Source organism: Lutra lutra, chromosome 3, assembly GCF_902655055.1.
Source record: "Lutra lutra chromosome 3, mLutLut1.2, whole genome shotgun sequence".
In the NCBI taxonomy this organism is placed as follows: domain Eukaryota; kingdom Metazoa; phylum Chordata; class Mammalia; order Carnivora; family Mustelidae; genus Lutra; species Lutra lutra.
Genome location: NC_062280.1, coordinates 14482230 through 14499932, shown reverse-complemented (window position 1 = coordinate 14499932; position 17703 = coordinate 14482230). Strand labels below are relative to the sequence as shown.

The 17703-nt window shown below is 35.3% G+C and overlaps 1 protein-coding gene across 1 annotated transcript in view; it reads right to left on the bottom strand.

Annotated features, from left to right (window-relative positions):
- Positions 1-3191: 3191 nt before the first annotated feature.
- BMPR2 (bone morphogenetic protein receptor type 2) overlaps positions 3192-17703 on the bottom strand; it is a 212487-nt gene continuing 197975 nt past the window's right edge. Inside the window, 3 exon segments of the mRNA XM_047720771.1 lie at positions 3192-10611; positions 12029-13308; positions 15630-15802. Coding sequence (XP_047576727.1) covers positions 10361-10611; positions 12029-13308; positions 15630-15802 — 1704 coding nt within the window. The 3' untranslated portion in view covers positions 3192-10360.

The following is a 17703-nucleotide window of genomic DNA, read 5'->3' as shown; positions in this document are numbered from 1 at the left end:
TGTTCTATTTTAAAAATCTATAAAGGCGGGGCGCCTGGGTGGCTCAGTGGGTTAAAGCCTCTGCCTTCGGCTCAGGTCATGATCTCAGGGTCCTGGGATCGAGCCCCACGTCGGGCTCTCTGCTGAGCGGGGAGCCTGTTTCCTCCTCTCTCTTTCTCTCTGCCTGCCTCTCTGCCTGCTTGTGATTTCTCTCTCTGTGTGTCAAATAAATAAAATCTTAAAAAAAAATCTATAAAGGCAATGAGCTGCATATTCTCTGAGATTCTTAATTTCTCACATTCTTTTGCCATATTAGGACCTTGAGGTTACAATCTTTGCCTCTACAGTGCTCATCTCAGTAGTTTGTTGGGTCCCACTGGTTCTCCTTAATCCTGACCCAACCTGCTGCTGCTGCTTCTCCATCACTGACTCAAACTTGTTTTAAGGCGCTCATTATCTCTTGCCAGTTCCACACTAGTTCCTATGCTTCTATATTCAGTTTCTTTCCTCTCAGTTGATTCTTTATATTACCAGCTGAGTTACTTAAATTGAAACTCCTCTGCTTAAATTCTTCCACTGACTTCCAGGGTAAGTCCAAACTCTTAGCATAGCATGCTAGCTCTTTTGTGATATGTTCCAGCTGGGTCATCTGGGTTCTTCTGTGCCATTTCTCTTCATAACTTTCACTTAGTATCCCAAACTCTATTCCAATCTAATATTCTCTTAGCCCCTTGGAAAACCTCCACCCTCTTAGCCCCTCTGTAGGGCTCCATGGGTGCTATAACATTTGCTTAGAGGGCCATGGCTCATCTCTTAATTAATTCTTACTCATATTTTAAGACAGTGAGGAAAGTTCTTTCAAAAGGAGAAATTGCCTCTGACTCAGTAAGAGTGGATTAGATACCTTTGCTGTGTACTTCCATAATACACTGGACTTTCACTCTATCATAATACTTACAATCTGTACTATAATATTCTCCAAATCAACTATGAGCAACTTGAGGGTGGGGCTGTGTCTTTTATCTGCTATGGTACTTGTTACACACTGGGTGTTCAGAAGTTTTTTTGATGTGCTTCTGAAAAAGGAACTTACTGATCACAACGAAAACTGCATTTTATTTGCAGTTTCTCTCATGCCCTCACTCTAATCACTTTCCTTTCTAATCTATCCTGCATACCTGTCAGTCCAAACTTCTTTAAAAATTCCTGTCAAGGTCCTTCCTAGCTAAGAAGATTTGGTCTCCTCGTTGGCTACGACAGCAAGCCTAGACACCTGGGTCTGGTTTTCAAAAGATATTTGGATCTACTTCTTTTTTATTTCCAGTCCCTATTCTTCTTTATCTCTTTCTGGTCACTTCAAATTTCCTGCCTTCATTTTTCCTACTGAAACCCCACCTATCCTTTCAAGACTCTCCTCAATAATCATTTCCTCACTAAAGTCTTCTTTGGCTCTTTAAACACATATTGAACATGTAGTTTACCACTAATTTGGGCACTTACATGTATCTTGTTTGGATGTAACTATTTCTTCTTAGGCCTTTTCTCCTCCACAAGGTGGTTTAAGTTCCTGGGGGGCAGGAATAATACCATACTTTTTGGATCTCTCAGTATAGTAATAGTGATTCAATTTCAAAAAAATGAATAATAATACATTATAACAATAAAATGAAAGCTGCCCAAATATATAATTTAATTTGAAAAAGACTAGAAAATAAGGGGAAAATTCATTATTAGAATTAGAAAGATTAATCACTAGCTAAAGTTAGTCATTTGCAGAGGCTGTAAACTAGGAAGATGGATCAGATAGGTGTAGGTGTAAATGAAAATAATTTTACTTGTGAGAAGCTCTTATTAAAAGATTCAGTAGGTCATTATATATTTTTCCCAGGCCATCATATTTTCTCTAAGGACATTTAGTTATCATCCTGAATATTACATAGTGGGTCCTGTAGAGAATTGCAACAGTAGTCCATAACATTATATTGTTAAGGTAGAGCATGCAAATCAAAAGGGAAATGGTACCCCAAATCTATTATCCCTAAAATACTAAGTACCTACAAGAGTAGGCCATGCTTCTCCTAAAACAAATATTCCCTTGGCATCTACTTAAGGCAGGTCTGACACTTTTTTTTCTATTGTTTGTAAAATTTTTATTTTTTTAAGTAATCTCTACATGGGGCTCAAACTCACCACAAGACCAAGGGTCACATGCTCTACCAACTGAGCCAGCCAGGCACCCCAGTCTAGCATTCTTTTAAAACATGGCTATCCTGTGGATTTATACAGGATCTTACTCCAGGATGCTTAGCTAATACAGTGAATTCATCCGGAGTCAAAAACAATATGGGGTCCCTGGGTGGCTCAGTCAGTTAAGTGTCTGCATTTGGCTTTGGTCATGATTCCAGGGTCCTGGGATTGAGTCCCTCATCGGGCTCCTTGTTCAGCGGTGAACCTGCTTCTCCCCCGCCCTCCACCTGCTGGTCCCCCTGCTTGTGCTCTTGCTCTCTGACAAAGAAAATCTTTAAAAATATGTATGATGCCTTCACAAACTCATATTGCATTTTAACTTTTAAAGGCAATATTTAGGACTTTTTATTGTAACTTTTAAATGCAAACAACTTTTTAAAGCAATATTTAGGACTTAAATGCAATAAAAAGGACTTTTTAAAACATGAAGATCTAACTTAAAAGATTATTTGATGATGTTTAGTACAAACACATCAATGTTAGGCCAGTAGTGACAGTTGTTTTGGTACCTGCTAGCATTTCAGTAACAGCAAATTGCTTCATGTATGTTCCTGGCCATTCTTTTTACCGCTGGGCCATTCTTGCTTTTATTTTTGAATTTTCTTGCCATAACCAGAGATTTAAAACTATTAGTTCAAAGCAAAATGGGAAATACATTGAGTCCCATTTTACCAGTTCTGTGGCTTTGGACAAGATATTTAACTTCCCCAAACCAATTTTCTAATTTTTAAAATGGGGACAATGTGTATTTTATTTATTCTACATACATAGAATTAACTACCACAGTGCCTAGTATACAGAAAGTGTGCAACTATTATTCTAATGTTAGTTGATTTTTTAAAACTGTATCATATTGAGTAATGAGTATATTAAAACATTTACTATTCTGGTGCAAAACATCTAAGATATCACACTAACAGTCATAATTTCTGGGGACCTAATAAAATCAAAAGATACAATTACTGTTGTCATTAATATGATCTTTAATAAATGGAATAATGCACCATTTTACAGCAAGCCTTTTTTAAACCTAAAGAACTGTCTTAAAATTTCCTTCTCCAATGTCTCTGTAGCAATACAATCTTTTTATTTAGGTTTATATATATCAAAGCATTTACTTACAAGTATTCATAAAAAACTCTTTAGTGGCTTAATGTCAGCTTTCATAGTGGCATCCATAGATAATACAAAAGAAAAGTGATTTGCTTTATTTCATACTCACACTGATCCATCAAACACAACTTAACACAGCATAGCAAGGTCTCAGACGGCTTTTACAAAAGCAAAATAACTGAAAGTAATTATTCATAAATTCATATGATATTCTATCTGTAATGTAAGAGCAAAACACACCAACAAAAGATACCCGTTAACAAGAAAGAGGGTTCTGAGGAATTGCCAATATTTTTCAGCCTTTCTTATTCCAGAAAAGGATCCTCAGAAATGAATACTCTGTAGCTTATGTTTCTCCTGTCCATTCAGAAAAAGCACAGCAGCTACACATCTCCATGTTTCAGCTACTACAATACCCTAAGAGTTAGTGTACTTTACAATTATCCACTTATCTTCATTTGAAAAATTATCAACAGAAAATTAAGGATGATTCCAGCTTATACAAACACTTACACAATATAATTTCCATGGAAACATGACGAGGCATACAAAAACTTTAAATAAATAAACGGGACGAGAAAAAGAAAAGCCACAGAAGCCAAGCAATTCAATTTTAACCAGAACCTATCTTTGAATTGCATCTTTTAGTAATTTAGTTTTCTTACTATTAAGCTCCTTTAAAAATGTGTTCCCTATCATACTTCAGAGGGTCGGTAATAAGGTGGAGCGCCTGAGACAAGATACTGGTTGGATTTTGAGTATACAGCACATCAATTTGGAGCTCTGATTTGTCTGATTGAAGGAAAAATTCTATCTGGATATAACAAGGTGATAAACAGCTTACCATAGGTTACCTCCTCAAAACCATCCAAACTATGACTAAGGCTATAAACTCATTAATTCACTTTTAGAAGAGTTTTATAATGTTGAATTACCTCAAGAAAATTTTATCTCAGAGGAATAACTTTCCTAAGTTCTCCTATTAAAAAACAAAGCAAAATGAAATGATTTGTCCCATCATGTATAACCATTTACCCAAAGAAGAGAAATGGTTTTAAGATGGTGCTTCAACTCTAAGGCCTAAATAGGCTGTAACATGTAGCCAGTTAGTTGAGTCATTTCCCTCTATTCAGTAACTACAGAACTGGGCAGGTTTTTATAATTAATGAAATCTGATGTTATGTCTATGTAAATTAAGTCAAATCATAAGATGAAACATTAAATGAACTGTATGTGCAACAAACACTTTAAATATTCAACTGGACTAATTGCTTGTTTGTTACCAATTAGTTTCTCATGTGCAAAGGATAAAAAGGGCCCTGAGTTTTTAAGTAATATTATGTCTATAGAATGAGTCTAACACATGAAGATGTTTCTGAAATCTAAAAGTACAAAAAAAAAAAAAAGGAAAAAACCTACATGTTGCCTTTTGAAACATTTTTAAAAAGTTGTAATTTTTAAAAAAAGTCAGTCATAAAATGGATGCCCTAGCAACGTGATTTCTTAAGATTTCTTCTCTTAAACTTTAGAATCTGGGTTGCAAATTAAGTTAAAAAAATGAATATCACTACAATTAATAGTAACACTATGAACATCACATAATAACAGAATTGGAATTTTCAAAATATGATAGATTTATTTGGGGCATAATTCTAATACACAGCATTAAATCTTCTGAATTACTTACTTTCAAATGTATCAGCCATGAGATAAAATCCTGGATTTTTCTTTATATGCACAAACACTCAACTTTAACCAGCCACTTAAAAGTTAAATGAAAGTTGTTATAGTCCAATCTATGTTGCAAAATAATAAGTATTTCAAAAGTGGTCTGCAAAAATGTCCATAAATACCTGATTATTGTAAAGTTTTTGAAAGGTAATCTTACATTTTGTGTTTAATATTTGATACAAGGAAAAGTGTAAAATGTTGTGGCTCAATTGTAATGCTAAGCTTGCTGCAATATAGGTTAAAAATTTTAATGGCAAAATTATATACAATTCTGTATGCATGGCTTTTTAGTTATAACTAATGAGAATATAAAATTATAAAACTCCACAATTTAGTAGGAAGTGTTAGATAATACAAAACTCAAATTAAGTGCTGATTTTCTGACAATCTGATGGTTGGATCCATTGTCAAACAATTCAGATGTTACTACATCTCAAATTCTCAATTCTATCCTACTGAACTATTATTTAAATGGGAGTAATGAATTCAAATATAATGTAAAATATAATTTTAGGTGTTCTTAAGTATAAATAATTATTAAAATAGGGCTGAGAAGGAAATGCTAAGGGAACCAAAGCAGTTTTGTCTGAAGAACTGAGACTTAGATGTTAATTGAGAAGCTTGAAGCATAATGAAAAATAACAATACTGGAGAAGATGGCCAACTGTTTTTTTTTTTTTTTTTAAACTGCTGGAGGAGACAAATGCACATAAGATGAAACAGGAGGGAAGCAGAATAGACATGAAGAACACTTTCCTGACACAGAAGATTGCAACTCAGATAACTAAGGGATACAGTAAGTCAGACACAAACTAAAAGGCAGTTGAAGGAAAGTAATGGGTAGGTGCACCAGAGCACCCTGAGATTTCCTTTCTTCTATACTAGTTTAATCTGAGAAGCTATAGAAAAGCTTTCTTTTGATAATAACATTTGTGTAACTAGCTCAAACAGAGATTTGCCAGATTTACTAAGTCAAGGAGTATATTTAAGAGTGGATCATGCAAGGTAGTTTTGGCTAACATTTGCATAGTTCAGAATCTACAAATTAAAATGCAATTTTATCTGCTGAAGAGTAAACTGACAGCAAAAGGTATATTTAGAAACATTTCAGTCTGAAAAAAACTCCTGGGGTGTGTGTGGGAGTGTTACACAGGTCTAGATAATCAACTGTGCGTACAATTTCTAGTACGTTAGCTTTGGAAGATAAAGTAATATATAAAGCAATCTGTGAATAGTTATACAATGACCTGCACATAACTGGTAGTAAGTTCAACATAAATTTATAGAAGGCTGTTCAGGAATACAATGTAATCTGAAGTTCTAGGAGCTAATTCCCTCCAACGAAATATTCATTTCCATAAATATTGAAAAAAGAAACAAAAAAATTTATTGAAATATTCTTCCATTTTAAATGACTTTGAGGATGGAAAGTTCAGCAAATAGCTGTGGCCTACCAGGTATTCTATTTGGCATTAGATGCCAAACTTGAAAATATTTTAAATAAAAACACTTGCCAAATTTTGTGACAATTCCCTCTGAAACACATACTTACTTGAGTGCTCTTACCTTTAATTATTTTTACATTCAGAACCAATGTACATTTTCTGCAATAAGTGGGTACGTGTAAGAAAGCTATTGAAACTGCTTTGTAAAAAAAGATACCTTTGTATCCTTTCTATGTCCTCCTCAATTAGCTCTTTGGATTAGCAAAATCTTCTCTAAGTCATTACAAGCAGAAATTTTCAAGATGGAGTCAAAGGATTGATGAGACTTAAAATCCATGTTAAATTAATTCCTCCAAGTCAAGTATGGAATCAATTTAGGAAAAAATCTTTGTTTTCATAAGCCACCTTCACTTTCCCCTTAAAATTTACTTTACCTTTAGTTCTACAATGCAAAAATATTAGGAGTAAAGACAAGAGAAATAATTTTAGGATTCATGATGGCAGACGTGGGATTGAATTTCATCTTGAATTAGCAATTATTTCTCAAGCAACAGCCAGCATAGACATGTCCACATGTCTTATGTTCGTCTAACTTTGAAAGTGATTAAGGTATCTGGTTTGGCCTATATACAAGCCGCATTTGTGCTGGAGTGTAATGACTGAATTTCTTACAAAATGTCACTATATCACACATCCTGTCATAGAGTGTGTAGGCAGTGTGGTGCGGATGAGAGAGATGTGGAGAGGCAAACCCAAGTTAAAATCTAGCTTTCTCTATTACTAGGATGTGGAACTTGGGCAAATGACTTAGCTTTTCTTTGCTTCAATTTCCTCAATCTGTAAAGTGGAAATATTAACTATGATCTTTAAATAGTTGCTATGAGGATTAGAGTTGTGTATGTATATCCCAGCATTCAGTATATAACAAATCGTCAGTTACTGTTATTCAAATCCTGTGCCCTTTCATAACATTTTACACTGATACTGGTTTCTTTTTCCCCAAATTATGAATTTAAAAAGGAGGAACACTGTTAGGAATTATGATTAAATAATTTTTGTCTAAACCCAATTCAAATCAAGTTCTTTAAATGATCTAGTTCTGACATACAGTTAGGATAGTTCAGGGAATTAATATTAGGATTTGATTTACCTATTATGATGCTTTTAAGGTTATAAAACTAGCAAAGTGAATTTTAATATCTTTTTCATTAAATGGCCTTTGTTTAAAGGATCCAAATGCTTTTCTACATGCAAAATATTGTGACAGCAGTTAAATATTCGCTTTAAGAAACATTATTAGATGAATAAAGTTAGCAAATACTTTAAGTAATTTTGCTTCCTTGTATATTACAGATTCTAAATTGGTCTGATGTACAATTTTTACTCTTCCTATTTTTTAAGGATCTACTAAAAAAAACTAGGGAAAGAAAATTATTTGTTTTAAACATGCTTTCATGAAATGGGAAGCTTAAAAGGATTCTTTTATTTTGGTACATTAATTCCTGAAAGCATTTTATTATTAAACATCCAAAAAAAAAAAAAAAAGATGCTGTAAAAATTACAACCAAGTAGCCTAAACACAAAGTAATGTAGGATAACTTCGGTCAGGAAACGATCAGTTAGATCTCAAATGGTCATTTATCCTCAATTGGAGAAGGAATGTAATTTACTTTGATTCAAAGATATCCTATATGTGTTCGAAAATAATGAAATGCAGTTTAAAGACATTTAAAGGCAAGAGAACTAAGTGAAAATTTGGTGAGAAAGATATAATTTGTTACATAGATAGGAAAATAATTATGCCAGAAGACTGAAAAATGTTAAGTATCTGAATCAAGAGAAGGGCCAATAAAACACAAAAGGTGGATATCCTGGGCACTAAAAAAAATCATGTTAATTCTAAAAATTCAAAACTGTGTTCAGCCATCCATCATCAGCATAAATGTGAAGTATTATAACATCTAACTCATAGGATTATAGGATTATAATAGATGACCAAAAAAAAAAAGAAGTAAATTATAAATATCTTGGACAGCAAATTGGGAAACTTATGTTATCTTTAGTTAAATGATGAAGATAGAGGAATACAAGTGAGAAAACATTGTTCAGGAGATAAAAACCTAAAAGCAAGAATATGGGCATTTGTGTTTTTCTCTTAGCTTTTTCATTTCAGAGAAATCTTAGAACTTAGTTAAATAACATCTATTAAGTACTCTGAGAATCTGGAAAAATTAAGTGAGATCATCACTGTTTGCAAATTGATAGAAAATAATTTGTGCTTATAAAAAAAGTCCCTTATTTGACATAAAGTGCTTTATTTAAAAAAAAAACATGCTGAGGTTGTTGTTTAGAGATAACTATCAGTAAGGAAAGAAGCAAAGGAAGCTTTTAAAAAAGCAATATAACTTGAAGGATACTTAATATGTTATCATTAAAAGGTATATTCTAATATAATGTAAATAATAAATGCTGCTCATATATCAAAGATCATAGGAAAAGCTGGGAAAAAGACAAATTATAAAAATGGGGTTAGTGAAGAAACAGTTTTGAAAAAAGAGAGGTAAGCCTCAGTCTGCTCAAAAATGATAGGTTTGGCAGCAATCTTTCCTTCCACAGGGATTTGGCATGCCAGATGAATGGTTTTTCCACACAGTGTTTTAGGTCATGGGAAGAGGACTCATTTTCAGATAAAGTCACCAGGCATTGCATGGGAAGAGAATAAAAAGTTACTACTGGTTCAAAACTATGAATTACTTTTGAAGTTATTTTAAATAGGAAATGTAATTTTATTTGAGTCAAAGATGGCCTATTCAGAGAATGAAGGCTCTAACACTATATAGTCCTAACCATCTACCTACTTAAAAATTCCTTATAAGTATAGCTCTATAAGTTTTCCGATAAAAATGTGCTTCTTAAATAAATGAATATGGATCATGAACATACATATAAAAATAAAATAAAATGAAGAAAGGCTAATATTTGACTTTGTTTACTTTGTTCTATGCTCTCTTATGAACTTCCAAAAACCAGAACCAAATAGGTTTATTAAAATGCCTGGAAAGAAACATTTAGGACTTGGAAGGTTAAAAGAAATGGCATTTCAAGTTAGGTTTTGGTAGTTCCTTTTTTAGAGCCCTTTGAGACAATGTTTCTGCATTCTCCATAAGGAGAGAGAAAGCAAGAAATCAGGTAGCTGCTCTCTCTTGTGCAAAAATCACTGCCATAGAACTGACCTGCCAAAAGTATGGGGGTTGGGGCCGAAAAATGTATTTACTATGGAAGAATGTGTGCTCTGTTAGGAAGAGAGCTTACAAGAAAGCTTATTTGTGGACTATAGACTATTGCACGTTCAACAAAACACAAGAGAAAAGAATGTCCAACAGATAATATGTTCAGGAACAGTTCAACATATAAACTAGCTTGTGCCCAGAAATAAAACATGGATACCAGACACCACTGCAGTCAAACCTGTCTTAATTTGCTTCTGTTTTAATGACCTTTAGAAACTGGTCCAAACTGATTATCAGCAATACATTGTTTTTGCTTTTTTTCTTAAAAAAATATTTTGAGACCACTTTTGATACACACACATATAATTCTGTGGTCATAAGAGACAAATATAACTTTAATGAGACTAAACAAAAGTGCAAAACTTAAAAAAACAAAATTAAAAAATATGGAAGCATAAGCTAAATTTTTCTGCATAGCTGAAATCTATTTAAAGCAAGTCCTGTTGCAGGGTGGGAGAGGGTACTGACAGGAAGATAAAGCAGTTTTTTTTTTAATGTCTTCTGCACGTTTAAATGATGCAAAAAATAATTTCACTCCATAGGCTTGAAAATATTTCACAGACAGTTCATTCCTATATCTTTAGAGACCATGGTTGTGGCAGTGCCTCCTTCTGCAAGGTAAACTGCGGTGCTGGATTTGGAATGAACTGCCCTGTCACTGCCATTGTTGTTGACCTCACAGTCCAGTGGTTCAGTGGAGATGACCCATGTGGAGGGGCGCCACCGCTTAAGAGAATAGGGAGTTTTCACACGTTTCTTAATCTTTTCACCAGATCCTGATTTGCCATCTTGTGTTGACTCACCGACTGGAAATAAAAGGACAGGAAAATAAACTATATATAAAGAAACTATTAAATAGTAAGAAATTAGGGTTGTAACTCAAGAACAGATCAAACTAGTATCTGCAGGAGGTATTAATAGACATTACTTGAAATTCACGATGCCAGGCAATTATTTTCTAGGCAAACCTTAACCAACTTATTCTGAGACTCTTTAAGCCCAATCGTTTTCATAACTGGTTGGATTATTCTATTGGGCAAGCAAAAACAGAGGAGAAAATTGGAAGTTTTCAGCTGTATTCTCAAATTCTTTGCTTGTTGGTAGTGTTCCTAACTTGGCAAAATGCATTTAATCATTCTACTTAATGTTCAAAGCAGATCAAGTTTTAAAGGTACATGGCATATAATATTTTCAGAAGAATGATATAAATACTATAGTATTAATTTTCTAGTAATTTCCCCTTCCCACAACTGACAAGACATTTTATTGCTATGGAGCCCTGCTATAGGGTGTATCAATTGGTCTATAATACAAGCCACTTAAACAAGGGGATAGATTCTACTGATTTTTTTTCTTTTTTTAAGTAAACTCTAAGCCCACATGGAGCTCAAACTCATATGCCAAGATCAAGTTGCATGCTCCACTGACTGAGCCAGCCAGGTGCCCCCTACTGATTAATTTCTGAGAGCCAAATCCCTTTAGGCCATTTTGTAGTCCTTGACAACAACCATAAAACATGACTGCTTTTTTTTCATAAAGTGCTATCAGCCTAAAAGAGAAATCACTTGTATAATGATGACTATTAAAGATTTTGGTGTGCTGTCTTGTGTTACAATCCCTTTAGAGCTAGAAACCATGTATCAAGTTATCTGTCTAGGGGACCTGTGGCAAGATGCCATAGGCAGGCAGGAGGCTCAACACATAACTCTTGGACAAGATGACACTAAAAAAAAATCTCCCCAAAACCAAGAACTTCAGTTTAAAAAAAAAATAATGATTTTTTCTGAATTTTCTCCAGACTTTAAAGATTTAAGGTTAGTCTGATAAAATCTAGATGTGTATATAATAGATATTAATATACTCAACAACTGTTTCAAAGTTCTACTGACATCATTTTACCTGGAGCTTTTCAACTCATATTTACTTAGTTTCAACCATCCACAGCAAGTACGTGAACTGCATTATGAACCAGCAGCTATGTACGGCATGTGTTAAAGTCAGTATTAAGTTCTGACTGTGTGACATTGTCTAATTACCAACAACAAAAAATTACTTTTTTTCTTTACAACAGTCTGATTACTTTTGAGTCCAACCAAGTGGCTTACCATGTTCCCAAAAGCGGTAAAATAAGTAATTGCTAGTTGAAAACACAATTTAATTTTATCTACGTAATTAAACGGTCCCAAAGACAAGCAGGAGAGATTAAATGACCCCTTCACTTACACTGCAGACCGCTGCCATCGAGGACACGTGTGGCTGAAAGATCCAGAGAATTAGGCCTCTGTGCTTTTCTGGGTTTTGATGGTCCAGGATCTGCTACTGTGCTTGGAACACCCTGTGTGGGAACATCTTGCTCTGAACATGGATTACTGTTGTTGTTATTGGAATTAGTTCGGCCACCTTCCAGGGGCCGATCCCTCCTGTCCACAAGGCGGTCGAGAACACCTTCGTCATGGCCAGCCTGTTGCTCTCGTCTCAGTAAAGGTTCATGTTCATCAGGACTGGAATTAATATTCAGTCGGGTATCCTCACTAATGAATTGATTCTGCAGCATTTCTTGGCCCCTGTGTGCCACTGTGTTGGCTGTCTGGCCAGATGGTACTGCCCCATTAACATACTGGGTAGTGGCAGTATGGGAGTTAACAGTGTGGTTTCTACCTGCCACACCATTCATGGTGACTGTCACCACATGAGGTTCTGCAGCATTGATTGTATTCATCTTGGCAACTCCAGTTTCTACTTGTTTCAAGTTTGATTTGTGCTTGCTGCCAAATTTCAGCCGGGGCTCCTTTGTTGAATTTTTGGTGTTTAAAGGCAAACTAGTAGGTCTCTTAGGAAGGTTTTGTTGCTTGGGCAAAGGATAGATCTGAGCAGGTGGAACATCTGGAATTAAACACGCCTGGCCATTTGCAGCTTGTGTGAAGTCCTGCTGTCCAGTCGCTTCTACTGCAAGTTTTATGAGTGGGTAAAGCAAGCTAGAACTGGTGCTGCTCAGTGGGTCTGGCCCACTGAACTGTTTAAGAGAATGCTCCATGAGATTCTCATCAGAACTTTCCTTGAGGTTCTTATCAACTTCTTTTGGGTCCAGCTTGTTGGTCTCCAAGTCTTCTTCCGTAAGTTGTAAGCAAACAGGGGTTGGCCCAATGGGCTGTGAAACATTGGTGGCATGCAGATTTGTTTCATCTGAGTATGGCATCTCAGATATAGTGGTCATGCCAGTGCTTGGAGTGAGGCCAGTGGTGTTTGTGGTTGTTGTATTGGTAGACAGGCTGGTGACGCTTGTTTCAGGGCTGGGGATTCGAGCTTGTGCTTGCTGCCGTTCATAGTTAATTGAATTTCGGTTCTTTTCCCCTATAGTCAAAGGTGTGCTAGACATCGAATGTTCGGAGGAAATATTCTTCACAATGCTGTCAGTATGATGGATAGAGTCTTCAATGTATGAGGAAGAAGAATAATCTGGATAAGGGCCAATCTTTGGCACACGCCTATTGTGTGACAGGTTGCTTAAAGAAAGAAAAAAAGTGCCACACTGAGAATGTACACTTATGGCAAACTGACCCTCCAGGTTTAATACCTCTGATTTTAAAGGATGAACTGCTTTTTATTTTATTCCTAACCACACTGCATTAGAGGTAATGTAAAAATTCTGATCACACAATTAAGTGTCAATTAATAACTTGCTAAATGCTAGTGTTTTTTTTTAAAGATATCATTTATTTATTTGAGAGAGAGAGCACACAAGAGAGAGAGCAAGAGTTGAAGAGAGGGGCAGAGGGAGAGAAAGAAGCAGACTCCCCACTGAGCCCAGAGCCCAGCGGGGCTCAATCCCGTGACCCTGAGATCATGACCAGAGCCAAATGCAGACACTTAACCAAATTAGCCACCCAGGTGCCCCTAAATGCTAGTTTTATATGAAATAAGACTACTGAAAACCTAGTGGATCTAGATAGGATTTTTATGGATGTTCATTATTTTGGTTTAAAACAGTTAATTTAAAAAATCTCCCCTATAGTTTTGTAACATTACCAAATACATCTTTATGAACTGTATACTTGCACAACCAGATATAAAGATTCATGAGAGGAGGAGCCACTATATGTTTCTTTTGTACTCCTACAATCCTAGATACATAGTGGCGACTCAATAAATACTTTACCAATTAAGTTACAACAGCCAAATGGTAAAAAGAATATAAGCTTCTAGGTTCTTCCAAAGTGCTTCCATTAAGAGGAAGTCTAGCAATGGAATGTACCTTTCTGGGGGTAAACTAAGCCATATCAATGAAACTTCTACAGACTAAGAGTATAAGACAGAGTGTGACATTCAGATAAAGGAACAATTCAGAACTACACTCCAGTTATCAAGAGTTCTTCACAGTCCTTATCATACCTTGAGAGGGATGGTTCTTAAGCATCACACTAAATATATTTAGGTCATTTAAAATAAAGGCAGGAAAAAAATAAAATAAAGGCAGGGATAGCTTTAACTAAACAATGGGAACATTAATAGATACAAATATTAGGAGAAAAGCAGCAGCTCAAGGAGAATGACAGGAGGGCGAAGAATAAAAAAAGTAGTTGTATAGTGCATGATTTCAGGGAAACTATTTAGAAATGACTGTGGACATGAGAAACAGCATGTAAAAACACAGAGCTGAATGACTTAGGGGGGTGAAAAATGGTCAATACAAGGGAGGGTCCCATCAAGGATTTCTTACCATTCAGGAAAAGTTTAAAAGTACTTAGAGTTACAAGTAACTTACTCCTGAGAGAGGTACAAATAACATGCTACAGCACACAGAAAATACAGAGATCAGGGGAGACAGAAGTAGAAGACTATCCTCAAGTGGCATAAAGTTCAAAATTTTGAATTTAGGATTGCTAGTCTTTACCTTCCTTGACTTGCTGAAATATAAGGGATAAGGGTTCACATGCTGAAGCTAATTCAGTCCAAACACAAGCAGTGTAAACCCAATTCTGGGTCTATAGTTCATAACACAAATTGCTCTTAGAAATTAGAATAGAAAATAGCAAAAAAAATAATTCAATAATCAAGTATGGTTTTATCTCAATTTTCTCTGGTAACTCTTTCCTGGGTGCTTTTCTGAAAAATTTTAACATGTATTAAATAAAATGACAAATTTTGGGGAAAACATTCCCCCAAACATGGAACAAAGAAACATAGGTTACATTATCTGAAAGTTGCAATTTTTTAAAGGGATTTTTAAAAAGCCCTTTTATTTAGAATGAAAGATCATAATTTAACAAAGAGATGTCTCATAAAGTAACATTCATGATGGGATAGAAAAACCTAATGAATTGCTTTCATGTTAAGTAGTAGTAGGATATTCTATAAACAGAGCATTGGATAGGAAGACTGAAATCTTGGTGTCTAGTGAAACAGTGGTTAAATAGCCAATTTCATCGTTCTATTCTCCCTAAAAATAAATAAATAAAAAGTAAGAGGAAGAAATAATGGCAACAAATGATAAATGAGACAATATATGCAGAAGTGCTTATAAACTTTTGGAACTATGAAGATGTTTTGCCTTTATTATTTTAGGGAAGTAGGAGCATTAATAAAGACTAACCTCTTTTACTGTATCTTGAGATATTAAAAAAATCACAAATTCCATCTTGCACTTCTGCCAAACAAAAATCTCTAGCAAAAAAAATGGGCACATTGAAAGAAATACCACAATGTTAGACTGTATGAATTAATCATTGTCTTTTTAGACTGGTTTAATAGTACTTTTTCCCTAATCTCTGTTTAGTCTCAGTTTTCAATACTGGCTGATGAATGTCAAACCCCTCCAAGGTCTTACCGCTCATTCTGCATAGCAGTAGACATGGGATTGACTGTTGGGCTCACAGATTTGTTTCTTTCCCATATCATCATAAGTTCAGCCATTCGCTCCTCAGCACACTGTGCAGTAAGCCGAGCCTCCGCATCCTGGTCCCAACAGTCTTCGATTGTCTCCTTGAGTGACCTCACTGCCTATAATAAAGTACATGTCAAAAAGTATATCTTTAAAAAAAAAAATAAGATTTTTAATGACATGAGGTAAAAGAAAAATCAATTATCTTCAACCAATATTTTACACAGCTATAATAAAATATTTTAGACTTCAGAGATTTGTAAAGGGTCATTTTTCTCAAAAGATGAGGAACTTAATGTAAGCAAACAAGGAAGGTTTAACTTAACTCCTAAAGAATTAGCCATAAATGTGAGCAAGTTGTAAAAAGTTACGTGGTTCATCAAGGTCACAGGTTTCTAACATTGTTCATTGTTATTTCTATCAAAAGCCACTAATTCCACTTAAAAAATGAGTTTTGAGTTTGATGGAATTTTGGCACCAGGCTATCTTCAATCTCTAGGTTAGCTTTTTTACGCCTGGTAAAGAGTACTTCACTCTAACTGTGAAGTTTAAAGACTCGGCATTTTCTTTTTCTTTAAACTAATTTCAGTGATAGTATCAAAAGCAGTCTATTCTGTAGTATTCATCGTTATCAGCAATGAACAAGAGTCTCCCTTTTGGGGAAAGTTGGTTTGAACTTCCTTTTTTAAAAACAGATTTCATAAACTGTCATCCGGAATCCTTTCAGACTTGTTTTTTGGACTTGTGTTTATTAGGCTTCAAAGCTTTTTGCTGCAGATATTCACAGTTCTTGCGCTTTTAAAATGCTTTCAAAAAAATTAAGATGAGGGTTGCCAGATCTAAAAAATAATGTAGAATAGCACTTAATTTTAATGTTTTAGATAACTGACAAATCATTTTTAGTATGTATTCCACGCAATGCTTAATCTGGGCATTTTATCTTATGAGCCTATTTTAGGCTAAAATCCTTGTTAGCTTTCTTGGCAATATTTTTAGTGTTTTCCTAATAATTTGTGTTCTCTAACAAACAAATCTTAACCTGCAAGAAATCTGATGGTGTTTGTTGTGGGCATATGCTAAATGAATATCCACACCCATGGCCCACCCTTGATACTATCTTTCTTACTCCCTTAGCTCTTAAGCTGCCTGCCTCAGTGTGGCATTGCTGGTTCCCCAATTCTGACCACAGCACAAATCCAAAACCTATATTTTAAGGCTGAAATTTACACTGATTTTTTTAAAAAAAGATATTATTTATTTGACAGACAGAGATCACAAGTAGGCAGAGAGGCAGGCAGGGGGGCAGGGGGGAAGGGGGGAAGCCGGCTCTTTGCTGAGCAGAGCGCCTGATGTGGGGCTTGATTCCAGGACCCTGGGATCATGACCTGAGCCGAAGGCAGAGGCTTTAACCCACTGAGCCACCCAGGCGCCCCTAACACTGATTTTTTAAAAGATTTATTTATTTATTTATTTGAGGGGGTGAGGAGCAGAGGGAAAGAGAGAGAGAGTGTGAAGCAGGCTCCACACTGAGGGTGGCGCCCATGGTGGCGCTTGATCTCATGACCCTGAGATCATGACCTCAGCCAAAATCAAGAGCTGGATGCTTAATTGACTGTGCCACCCAGGCGCCCCTACACTGAATTTTGAAATCTATTTGAATATATGTTCCAGGCTCTGACTTTTGAGTAAAAATTAAAATTTAAACAACAGATATAGATATCAATTAATAATCCTCTCATTAAATAATCATCTACCTATTTCTCAAAACTTGGAAGAACCTGAAGAATAGAGAGTGATCATCTGGAGTTTAAGGAAAACTACCCCCCTGAGGTAGAAGTTTGGTGTTTATGTTAGAAGTACAACTGAATCTGTTATTTATGGTAGTCATGTTCTACAAAGTTGCAGTAAATGCTGAATTAGTGAACCCTGAACCATTTCTCCTAGGGGAAATATAAGGTTAGGTTCCTGTGAGCCTTTGGCCACAACATTTTTGTCAACTGATCAATACATAATCTTGTTT